The sequence below is a fragment of the Gymnoscopelus braueri genome (assembly GCF_963280865.1).
Source record: "Gymnoscopelus braueri genome assembly, chromosome: 24".
NCBI classification, from domain to species: Eukaryota; Metazoa; Chordata; class Actinopteri; order Myctophiformes; family Myctophidae; genus Gymnoscopelus; species Gymnoscopelus braueri.
Window position 1 is genome coordinate 23,438,372 of NC_137626.1, and position 12,500 is coordinate 23,450,871.

At 41.0% G+C, this 12,500-nt stretch overlaps 2 protein-coding genes across 3 annotated transcripts in view; one reads left to right on the forward strand and one right to left on the reverse strand.

Annotated features, from left to right (window-relative positions):
- Positions 1-992: 992 nt before the first annotated feature.
- Positions 993-9,858, reverse strand: LOC308080525 (gamma-crystallin S-like; the record flags this gene model as incomplete). The annotated part of the gene is made up of 4 exons (XM_080422421.1): positions 993-1,265; positions 1,943-2,185; positions 2,471-2,479; positions 9,811-9,858. 4 exons carry the CDS (start codon positions 9,856-9,858, stop codon positions 993-995), a joined length of 573 nt encoding a protein of 190 aa, XP_080278547.1.
- Positions 9,859-10,582: 724 nt separating this feature from the next.
- Positions 10,583-12,500, forward strand: part of LOC308080802 (DNA-binding protein SATB2-like) — a 38,587-nt gene continuing 36,669 nt past the window's right edge. For both annotated transcript variants that reach the window (XM_080422807.1, XM_080422808.1), the window contains exon 1: positions 10,583-10,806. The gene's annotated coding sequence lies outside the window, so the exon portion shown is untranslated. The remainder of the gene's footprint in view (positions 10,807-12,500) is intronic.

A 12,500-nucleotide genomic window follows, 5' to 3' on the forward strand; every position in this document is an offset into this window, starting at 1 on the left:
ATGATGAATACAACAATAAAGAATGGAGTATGTTTTATAGTTGGCCTTCAATTGTGTTTTGCTTGTACCTTCTGCTCTTTTTTAACCACTCAAGCCTCTATGTACTTCTTCGTATGACAAATAGTGAACTGATGTGTTATTCTTGCTTTTTTAATTTGGATTTAATGTTTTAATTTTTTGGAAATGTACTGAACTTAATTTATTGTCTCCGCCAGAGGTGGAGAGTATGTTTTCGTTCTTGTCCTTCCGTGTGTCCCCCCCGTCTCAGCCAAGCTAACATTGGTCAAGCTTCGCGTGACACGTGACAATATTGTTGTCTCTGATTGGCTAGCGAGACGCATGATGACATAGAAACCTATAAATAGGTGACGCACTTCAAAAAATCATTTATATTTTTTTAAGTGAGCTTCCATCAGCCAAGCTAACATTGGTCAAGTGACACGTGACAATATGTAATATAAATAGGTAAGACAGGATTAATCAGGAACAGGTCCGGACGGAGACCTGTGCTCCGAGGAGCACATTTTCTAGTTTCTTATGTTTTTGGGGGGGGGAGGAGGAGGGGGGGCATTTTTGCCTACTAGAGGTTCGGGCCGCTACGTGGCCCTCACATATATCGAGTCATAGTGTTGGGTGCTTTGTCAGAGTACCCCGTCTGTCTGTATCCCTTTTGTGCCCATATACAGAGTTTCAAGTCAGTCGGCCCCATAGATGCACATGACCATATGGGCATAGCTGATGACACATTGAGGTTAGACAACACACTCTGTTTGGGCGTAGCTGCATCGGGAACTCCTTATATGGTTATGGCTGAGTCTGAAATACATGACCACATGCAAAATTATGTAACTGCTTGCTTTTTTTATTGGATCAGTGTATTTGGCCGTTTCTGGATCTCCCAGGCGTCTGTACGTCATACGATGAGGTGACAATGTGGGAGAGGCTGGCTGGATGGATGGATGCAGGAGCAGGAACGATGGCCGGCGAGCCGGCTACTCTGTCAGCCTCTTGAAAGACTGCACGTTGGGGCAGACTGCACCCCACTCCACGGCCTTGCGGTACTCGCCCTTCTCTAGCAGGTACTGACGCCCCTTGTAGTTGGGGTGTTCGTAGAAGACCCAGCAGCCCCCCAGCACCTTGCAAGAGTGGATCTCCCGCCAGTGGAACTTCTCCAGCACCGAGGGACACTCCTCGGTGGCCTCGAAAGCCTGGCCGGCAAAGTCGCCTTTAGCGAAGATCTGGATCTTCGCTTGAGTTCCGCTAGCCTGGAGGTGGACGGGTCAGTCAGGAAGAGGAAAGAAGGGAGGATGGGGTGGGAAAGAGGGGTTAGGAATCTAACTCACAAACATTGTTGTCAAGTATGGCGGTAAAAAGTTATTGCTTTACCACAGGGTAGCGGTGACGACCGATCATTAAACCTGTTTTATACTTCATTGTAGAGTACGACAGTGTCGCACAACGAAGGGTGAGCTGTGATGATGAAGGTGGATAGAACATTGACATTGTACGGAGAGCAGGGGGCACTCAACCTCACTATAGATGCATGCCAGGATTGGGCCTCAAAGGTGGGGGGGATCCACTTTTTTAAGAATCATGAAAAGGTGGACTTTAAACCATTGATTTACAAGGGGGTCTGGCTTTAAAAACGTTCTACAAAAAGGGGGGCTTGTAGATTTTGTTCTGTGACAAATTTAGGTGCATTAAAAAAAATATTACATTACAAAATAAATGATGCTCTTCACGACAGAAGGCACTGGTAATGATGAATGACTATGTCTATAAATAGGCTGTTACATTTTATGCAGATTGTAACCACTCTTACTTTGGTAAAGAGGGGGGCCATTAACATTCTAGGCATCAAAAAAGGCAAGCATTAATTTCTCTCAGCAAATTAATTAATTTCTCTCTAGTTTTAACACTGTTTTGTCTAATGGAGACTTACAACGTGGATGATCTTGCAGGAGCTGAGTCTGTCGTTGAGGCCCATCCAGCGCTGGTACTCGGGGAACTCTCCCCTGGTCAGGACGTACTGGTAACCCATGTAGTTGGGTCTCTCGTAGACCACCCAGGATCCGTTCTCCACGCGGATGGAGTTGCAGCGACTCAGGTAAGAATGGAAGTCAGTGCAGTCGCTGTCGCACTCATACCTGCGGCCCTGGTAGTTCTTGTCCTCGTAGAAGATTATCTAAAAAAAGGCAACGTGAACGAACCCCCCGCCCACACACACACATTCAACGTTTAAGCAGGTGGGTTTCTGAAGTGTCCAGAGCCCTCCTATGAGACACAGACTAAGTAGAAAAAAATGGTACATACACTAGAATCTTTCATACACTAGAATGTAACTAAAGTGATACAATAGACAACATAAAAAATATGTCATCTGCTATAGTAACTGTATGTACAGTACCTGTATATTTACGTGTATAATTATGTATAAATATGTGTATATATCAAGGACACTGCCACTCACCCTGCCCATCTTGGATATCGTTGTAATCTGCCCAGCTTGTCTTGCCCCGGGTGTGTGAGTGTGTGTGTGTGTTGTGTGTGTATGTGTGTGTGCATGTGAGGTGACACTAGGCTGAGACCCCTTTTATACCCGACCGGCGAGCTCCACTATCAACCTGGACAATTGCTTTGTCATGAAAATGAGATCCAAAATTTGAGTCAGTGATTCCATCGCTATTCACATTTTCCAGAAAGGCACAGTGGGATTACGCCACATAAAGGACCACCTATTGACCACTGTTTAGAACAGGCCCACACTGTGACTGTAAACATATACACACTGTACACACACAACAAGCCTACGCAAACACACTCCACAAATACACACTTTTGTGCACACTGTGGCAGATCAAAGCACATTTTATGTACCTCTCTGTGGTAAGATTTGTGTAGATGATACAGGACCACCGTAGGGGTATGAGAGACACACACACACGCACACGCACACGCACACACACACACACACACACACACACACACACACACACACACACACACACACACACACACACACAGCTAAAGCAGAACCGGGATGGTGGCACCACAGACCTGTGCCAAGCGGGTAGTTGGCGAGTTGCCTTCCAGTGCACTGGGAGGGCAAAACAGCCAACTCAGCTCCACCAGCCACCAGCACACTCCAATGATCAATAGCAGTGCAGAGCTAGGCCAAAAATCTGCAGGTTCGTCCAATGGGAAAGCAGCACAGCAGCTGCCAATCAAGCAAACTTGTGTAGGCAACCAATCATTCTGACCAGCTAATAGTAGATCCAATTACTAATAGAGTCATGGGTTTTACATTGTGTGAGGGTGGGATATATCAACTCATATTTGTGAAAAGTCTTCCTATAGGGCCCATAATGTATTTTCAAATACATTTCTAGCCAATGTTTGTACATTTTGAATGTGAAATAAAAACAATTGTGCAAAGGGATGTATTTACAACATTCACATAAACTGGAAGCAAGTCATGGACAGTGCTCACAGTATTGCGTACTGTCTCAGACTCTCAGCTCATTGAGAGTGAACTATCTTGGCCGTGTGTGAGACCTGTGTGTGTGTGTGTGGTCTTCTATGCATACATTTTACCTGCTCAACATCTGCATTTAATTTTGTTCCCTCAACCACCACATGGTGGCAGCATTTCCACAGTAAAAATGGAGTCTTCATCTTTAGAGTTAGGGCCTTTTAAACTCTCTGACAAAATAAATACTGTAGTTGCAACTGTTGCATCAATTATTTTCTACACAAATTACATATGAGTTTAAGAATTCTGCAATGTTAAAATACATAGTCAAGAAATCTGCACACAATTCTTATGGGTGTATAATGCACACTCAGACAGTATATACAGTAGTTTGAGCAGCGAAAGGTTTTGAGTCATGGGTTAGTTGATGAATCATTTATGTGAAACTGTCTACCATTGTTCAATGAATAGACCTACAGTATTTACATTTGTGTTCCTAATAATGCCATTTTCTTTCAAATCAAATCATGACTACTGTCACTGCTTTTCCTCTGCTCAAACAGAAATGCAATAAAAACAAATAGCAACTTAGATCTGTTTTAAACTACATGTAGCCTATTATGCAGGAAGAAAATCATATGAATCAGTATTTACATTCTGCAGGTAATAAGAGCAGGCTTGTTTTCATTGGATCCTTGTGAAAGCACTCTTTAAGGGTGAAACGGACACACGCGCACGCACGCGCACACACACACACACACACACACACACACACACACACACACACACACACACACACACACACACACACACACACACCTACACACCTTGCTCATGGGTTACCAGCTTGTGGTTGGCTGTCAGAGGTACTTAGCCTGATGCAGGGCAGACAAGTGGGCAATGTATACACACACACGCACGCCCGCGCGCCGTGCATGCGTGTCATGCACACACACACACACACACACACACACACACACACACACACACACACACACACACTCTCTTCTCTGGCTGGTGAGCTGTGGCCCCTGACCACACAGCGGACAGTGGAGACAGGAAGAGAGAGAGAATGTGGAGGCAGTAAACGTTCAAATTTCAAATATAACGTGTTTACCCCATGGCCACGGATGTTACAACAATGTACGGGCCCTCAATAAGTACCCGTATTGTTCAATAAAAACTAAAAGCCACCGATTGGATTAAAATATCCGATCGGTGGCCATTCTCTCATAGAGTTATAATGTATCAGAGTGCAATACATCTCCCAGCCGATAGGGTCACGTAGTTGAAAGCATAATGTACGGGGGAAATGGCCACCAATCGGATTAAAATGCTTTTTATTTAATAATTCGGAATATTTGGCTAAGCACAGTGGCTCACTGGGTAAGAGGCCACCCCGGAAACAGAAGGGTGCAGGTTTGAATCCTGGCCCTGTCAAAGTCTCCCCAACATCTTGACTAAACTGGAATACTTTGTTTTTAAAGCTCTGGCTTTTGTGTCATTATCCATTGTGCTTTCAGAACCCAACATATATGGTGGCTCACTGGGTTGAGAGCCAGTCTGGGTACCAAGAGGTCACAGGTTTGATTCCCAGTTGTTTCAAGTTATCCATGATATTTAAAGAATCTTGACAAATTTTGAATTAATTGTAATAAGTTTTAAATACAAATCTTTCTTATGGGAGCCCTATAGGCACTACATTTCAGATTGGGGTATGCAGCCAAATTCAATCAATTTGCGGGTCCTTCACATGAAAATTTTTGAGAACCACCATGTTGCTTGAAGTGCCAGCCTTAGCTCAATGGATAGAGCAGCTGCATGACAAGCAGAAGGATACAAGTTCAACTCTCACCCTTGCCAGAGTCAAAAACGTTATATTTGAAATCCAAACGTTTATGTAGATGAACGGGTCAAAAATGGAGAAAGTGCAAACACCAGGTTGAAGTTCATCCATGATGGTCATGACAGATCCAGACTGCACTAGCGATTTGTTTACATTCGACCGCATGGCTCATTTGCATAAGACGTTACCATATTGATTTTATCCCACTGGGTTAGGGTTATGTTTTATATATTTTGTTTAAGACTTACAGTAGGCTGCCTTGCCCCACTGGAATACAGTGACTGATATGAATTCATAATATACTGGACCATACGTAAAATGAAAAGAATAGCTTGTGATGTCAGTGACATTTTATTACAAATGAAAATAAAAATAAGTAACAGTGCAGTAACAATACGTTTTCGTATAGCAGCAATTTTGCATGTACAATATAAATATTAATATATTGTCTGTCGGGCGGAAACCTCATTATGGCCAAAACTGTTACTTTTCAGCATAAACATTCTAAAATAGCAAAAACAGCAGATCGACAAAAAAAAACAAGACTCGCGCAACATAATTTGGCAAGACACACCATCTCCGGTTTACTTCCCGTATCTGCATAGTCTTGCGTCTCGCGTAGCTATCTGCGTGAAGTGGGCGGACGCCAACCTGCTTCCGGTCTCCTAAAAAGGCGTCCGCCCACTTCATGCAGATCTACGCGAGACGGGAAGTGAACTGGCGATGGTGTGTCTTGCCGATTTTTGTTGCGCGAGTCTTGTTTTTTTTTCCAGGACTTTCAAAAAGCGTTAAGCATTGGTTCTCAAAGTGGCTCTTTTATTGCTACTTTTAACTTTTTAATGGATCCTATGTAAGTAAAGCCTGATAAAAGTGTCAAACTCCCAAAATCCACCAGAATACTGGAAATTACATCTACTCTGTTAAAAAATTCATGGGGGGGACCCCCAGCGTGGTCAAGAGCCCCCCCCCCCCCCCCCCCCGGTCTGAGGTTGGCAGGTATAATGCAGTATAAAGGTAATGATAGGTGACTGACTATTCTTCCTAGAAGAAGTGGTAAAGTGCTGAGCAAGTGGTCGCCGAAACCCAGGCCAGGCTCCACTCCCACCACGGAGGACAAAATACTCAGTTGTATCGTATATCAGTGGTGTAAAGTATAACTAAGTACTGTACTCAAGTACAATCTTAAAATTGTCAGTACTTTTACTTCTACTCCACTACATCTCAGAGGAAAATATTGTACTTTTACTCCACTACTAGTTACTTTGTAGATTTTGATTATCATTACAAATCACACTAACCACTTTATATATATATTTCGGCCTTGATGCGAAGCATTGTGAGCTTGTAGATCGGCTATCTTCAATCACACATTTTGAAAATGGGACATTCTACACAATGAGTACTTTTACTTTTGGTATACTTTAAGTATATTTTGATGCCGATACTTTTGTAGGACTTTTACTCAAGTATGAATACTTAAGTGAATACAGACTTCTACTTGTAACAGACAGAGTATATACATTGTGGTATTGTAAAGAGCAGTCTCTGTAGGCCTCTTTAGCCTGATTTTAAATAGCCTATTGTGGTACCAACTAAGGTGTTGCACATGATGTGATAGGAGTCAGAGACCTATATTCGTTTCACATAATAGCCTGTGCTATTTATGATCCAATGTGTAGGTGGTCTACTAGGTAGGCTAGACCAGTCAGTGGTTCCCAAACTTTTTAGCTCATGTCTTCCTGTGACCCAAACTAGTGAAAATAGCAGATCTACAAGCTCACAAGCATGGGTGGCATCACTGCATGTTGTGTTGCGAGCTTGTAGATTGGCTATTTTCACTACTTCTTAAACATTTGTTTTCGAATGTATTAGATTTTTGGCATTTATTTATGAAATTATTTTTGGGAAAAAAATGTATAAATTCATGGAAAAAAATATTTTTTATTTTTTATTTTTGTATGTAGGAAATGAAAATAATAAAGGGTAGCCTATATTTACCCGCGACCCATAAAAACGGACCTGCGACCCAATGTTTGGGGAAATTATTGTCTCAGGAATGCGACAAAAACTAAAAAATCGCCATAAATTCAAGGCTTCATGGGGTATGTAGCCTAATTGATAGAAAATAAGTCATTTTTTGGGGTGAACTACTCCTTTAAAGAATCGCATGCTCACTCAGCAAATCTTTCATGGATACATACATATAATAACGGTCAAAACAATGTGCCTGCAGAGGGTCGAAGTCCACACTTAATTCCTCCCGTAAAACAGATAAGACATTAACTTGGTGTTTTTTGCTATACTGCATGAATGATGCTGGATCTTTATATGTTTTCGCAGAAGTTTAATCCGCTCATTTTCTCCTTGGCACCGCATTTATGGGGACGGGTGCGTTTTGGATTATGGATTGCATGCTTTCTCTGCTTAATAAGATACATGCCGACATAAATATTAAGAACATTTACAGTGGTGTAAAGTAACTAAGTACATTTACTCAAGTACAATTTTGAGGTATTTTTTTCTGCTTAATGATAGCCTGCTACTTTAAGTGTATTTGATACCAATACTTTTGTACTTTTACTCAAGCTACATTTTTAATTCCGGACTTTTACTTGTAACAGAGTATTTCTACATTACAGTATTGATACTTTTACTTAAGTAAAAAAGTGTGAGTACTTTTCCCACCACTGGCCTAGGCAGTCTCTTGTTAGAGCAATCAAGACATTTTGATAGCCCAAGCTTCCCTGTGATGCGTGCGATCGATATTCCTTTTACTATGAGAACAACTGAAGATTTATGAATATCATTTCAGTTTTACATTGGGTTCATAATAGCGGTGCCATAATGAAGCCTAAATTAAACAAACACACACACAAACACACACACACACACACACACACACACACACACACACACACACACACACACACACACACACACACACACACACACACACACACGCACACACACACGCACACACGCACACGGTCAATTTCTTGAATAGGCCTTTGTAATCAAAAGGTTATATTTTGGTCTAGAGGTGAACAAACTTGAAGTAGCTCAAAAGTCGTATTGGCTAAAATAGTTTCCTTATTCTTTAGCAAGGATTTTCTGCTGATGTTTTAAAATGTAATATTTATGGACCTATAGCCTACTTTGTCTCACAAACTGCACAGCATTTAATGGCCGAGTTTATGGCCCTACACATGTGACTGTATGTAGGCCTTAAATTACTACTAGGGTTAGCCTATCCCATATAAAAGTGTTTTTATTCATTCACAAGGACAGTTGGATTTGCTTTTCCCATAAACATCAAATAACCTGACCTCTAGTCTGCAGCACTGAGGAGACATTTTTGGCAAAGCTTTTTTTGCGGGGTGTGGGAACAATAGGCCTATAAGTTTTGAGAGGTTACAATCGAGTAAAACGGCCTTTCGATTAATATATTGACCAGGTTTTCTATAGGCCTATACCCGAGAAATAAATTATCATCCATTTTCTTTAATGAGCAGCATGGTGGGAAAAGTTTTTTTTTTTACTTAAGTGAAAGTAAATGTATCACTACAATGTAAAATAGTCTGTTACAAGTAAAAGTCCAGTATTAAAAAATGTCTTGAGTTAAAGTTTATTGGCATTAAATAATACTTAAAGTACCAAAAGTAACTGCACAACTACCTAATTCGTTCTTAAAGGCCAATTGCCATGGTGAATTCATAATAGATGATGCTGTGGTGCGCAAGCTTTTTTGCATGCAATAAAGCTACAAAATACATAGTAGAATTTAAAAGTAGTCTTTGTCTTTTGTGCTGTTGTTTATGCAATATGCATGTGTGTTACACGGCCTATGGGTGCGTGTTTGCGTGTGTTAAAGTCATGACCGCGTTGCCTCTACATTACAACATCTCAAATAATATTAAAAAAATAATAATAAACACAACGGATTTGTTTAATTTATATATGGAATGGATATATTGAAGGCTGACCTTAACTTTTTCTCCAGCTCAATATTAGACTGGCCTAGTCACCAGTGCGCGTCTGTGTGTGGGTGTGTGTGTGCGCGTGTGTGTGTGTGTGTGTGTGTGTGTGTGTGTGTGTGTGTGTGTGTGTGTGTGTGGTGTGTGTGTGTGTGTGTGTGTGTGTGTGTGTGTGTGTGTGTGTGTGTGCGTGCGTGCGTGCGTGCGTGCGTGTGTGTTGGAGAGGAGCAGTTTAGCGTCTGTTTAGATCCCATATCCTGGGGGGAAGGGCTTATTGCGAATCTTGACAGTTGGTTGACAGGCAAGAAAACGTTCAACCTTCATGAAGGTTTCATCATTCAATAACAGGCGATTCGGTGGTGTCTGTGTGTATATTGGGGGGTGGGGGGGACTACCTCATATCTTAGATACTTGCTTATTTCATCTAGACTTCAAACAAACATTTCATGTAGTAGAATAAAGAATAAAAGCCACTTGTGGTGAATATTGTCTCTCAGCCAATCACAGCGCAACTGTACCTCCGGGCTATGGGGTGCATACTCTTTAGCCATCCAGTCCAGTCCCATAACCTCGTTCCCTCGTTCCCTAGTGTTGCCATGTCGGCTTATTATAAGCGGCTTTGGGCTTGTTTTTCTGTAAAGTTGCTTGTAAATATTGGTTAGTTGCGGCCGGGTTGCGGTTTTGGAGCTTGTTTCTAAAGTGTATGTATAGTAGTTGCTTAAACCAGTGATTCTCAAACATTTTCATGTCAAAGACCCCCAAATTAATATGTATTTGTCTGAAGACCCCCATCAGAAAATATGTTATGCCAGGGACCCCCATACAACATTTGTGTCATTAAAATGTTTCAAAAATAGCAGATCTACAAGCTCACAAGTAGATCGGCTATTTTCAAACCTAAAAAGGTTTAAAGTTCTCACGTAGCCGCTTCTTTTGATCTTGTTTTCATAGACCTGCTGGTTGCCTATTTCTCTCACAAAACCTGGCAACGCTGCACACAGTGCAGATGTTGTCGTTTATAAAAATGCACAGACAGACAGACAGACAAGGAGGCGGGTAAATAACCCAAGCATGCCCACTTGACCCAGTCAAACCCAATGTGCGCTCTCTCTCTCTCTCTCTCTCTCTCTCTCTCTCTCTCTCTCTCTCTCTCTCTCTCTCTCTCTCTCTCTCTCTCTCTCTCTCTCTCTCTCTCTCTCTCTCTCTCTCTCTCGCTCTCTCCCTCCCTCTCTCTGCCCTCTCTCTCTCTCTCTCGCTGTCTGTCTACCACTCACTCGCTACAGTCAAACGAACAGAGACAGTCACGTTACTGGATCCTCTCCGACCTGCTGCTCTCTCTCTCTCTCTCCTCTCACTAAAAGGAGATCCACACACAGGAGGAAAACGGATCCTTTCTACATTTCAGACGTTTCAGGCAGCAGGACACCTTCAGGCTTCAGCCCTGGATTCACTACTTTTGATCAATGGACAGAGATTATTCACCAGCAACACGAAGTACAGAGAACGAATAGACAGTGAGTAGGACCTATATAGGTTCTTTTTTTTTACCCCTGTAATTATTGCATAGCGAAAATGTGAGTTTCATTGATCTAGGCCAATGGTTCTCAAACTTTTACATTTCAAGTTCTCCCATTAACTCTGACAGTGTACAACTGGAACCAAATGGACGGGTCCATTTGGTTCCATTTGTACACTGTCAGAGTTACAGACTTGCAAGGGTCAATTTAGACCCCCCTAAAAGGAACCCCGAGAGTCCCTGGAATCCACTTTGAGAACCAGTGATCTCTAGGCTACCATCCGAGACCTGTTATGTGAATAAGTGCCAGTATTTGATATATTCGTCGCGTATGTGACAGCCTGCGGAGAAACTTTGTATTTTTGATAATAACATGGGTGACCATGTTTGTCACCAAAGGATCACTTATGTCACTTATATCTCATCTTCTGCTCTCAGAAAGGTGGTGGGAAACTTTTGAGTTCATTTAGTAGCCTACTGAATTAAAACAAAAATAATTCAATATTCAATATCGGAAACATTTGGCTATATTTCTACACTTAGAGCATCTGTCTCAACTTCAGGGTCATCTTAACACATTGATGATCTTTAGAGCAATTCAATATGTGATCAGTTTTATGGTGATAAAGCGTTTATTCCAACAATAAAGTGCACAGAGTTTGGCAAGCGTTTCTCTTCTATAATCTCATGCGTGGGCTTTAGGATGAAAGTTGAGAATGAATGTAATATTTTACGTCTAGAAATTGTGCAAAAAGACTACAATTTCTCCGAGTAAAGGTTAAAATAATTAATAAATAATAATAATAATTAATTAATAAATAGGCCTAATAACGGTATAGGCCTTACTGACGTGTTAACGTTTACATTTTGCTCAAAGAAATTACCATGATAGGATGTAGGCCTACATTTATTATTATTATTATTATCATCATCATTATAATATGCTTATTGTCATAATTATTATTTTTATTATTAGTATTATTAGCCTATTATTAGCCTATTATGTTCCTAATTATCTTGGAACGTGAATTTTAGCCCAAATGTCCCATCATAATTATGACATAAAGGCTTTAGGTCAATTCTCCTGTTAGGGTTTGGTAGAAATTAAGCTACAATGTAAAATAGCTGTGAATCATAAAATAAAGAAAAGAAAGTGCTACAGAAATGGCAAAAGAAAGAGGAATTTTCAGAAAACTGGAGAGTTGCCGATAACAAAATAATGGTTTAGTAATATCTGCGGCATATAGGCCTATTATACTTTATAGTGGAGTAGGCCTACATTTTATACACTTTTATTGGAGACTAAGTTTTGGGCTATTAAACTTTGAGATAGGGAAGGCCCTCGGCCCCTCGACATTGTTCATTTCAACAATATAGGCCTGTTTTTAGAACGGCATAATCAGAATATATTTATTATAATTATTAATATGATGTTGGTGTAAGGTAGAATTGAGCTGCATATAGGACTTTTTAACATGCACAAACTGGTAATGAATCACATCTTATCTAACGATAGGATAATAATAAAGGGGCTTTTCTTTCATGCATGGACAAAAGATTCGTTCGACATCATTGTTCGTCATACATGCACAATCCTTTTGATTGGTTTCATCAAAGTAGCTACTATTTAAAGAGAAAATGGGCCTAACCTTATAGACCCAGAATACATTTTGGGCATTTGAAAATAGCAGA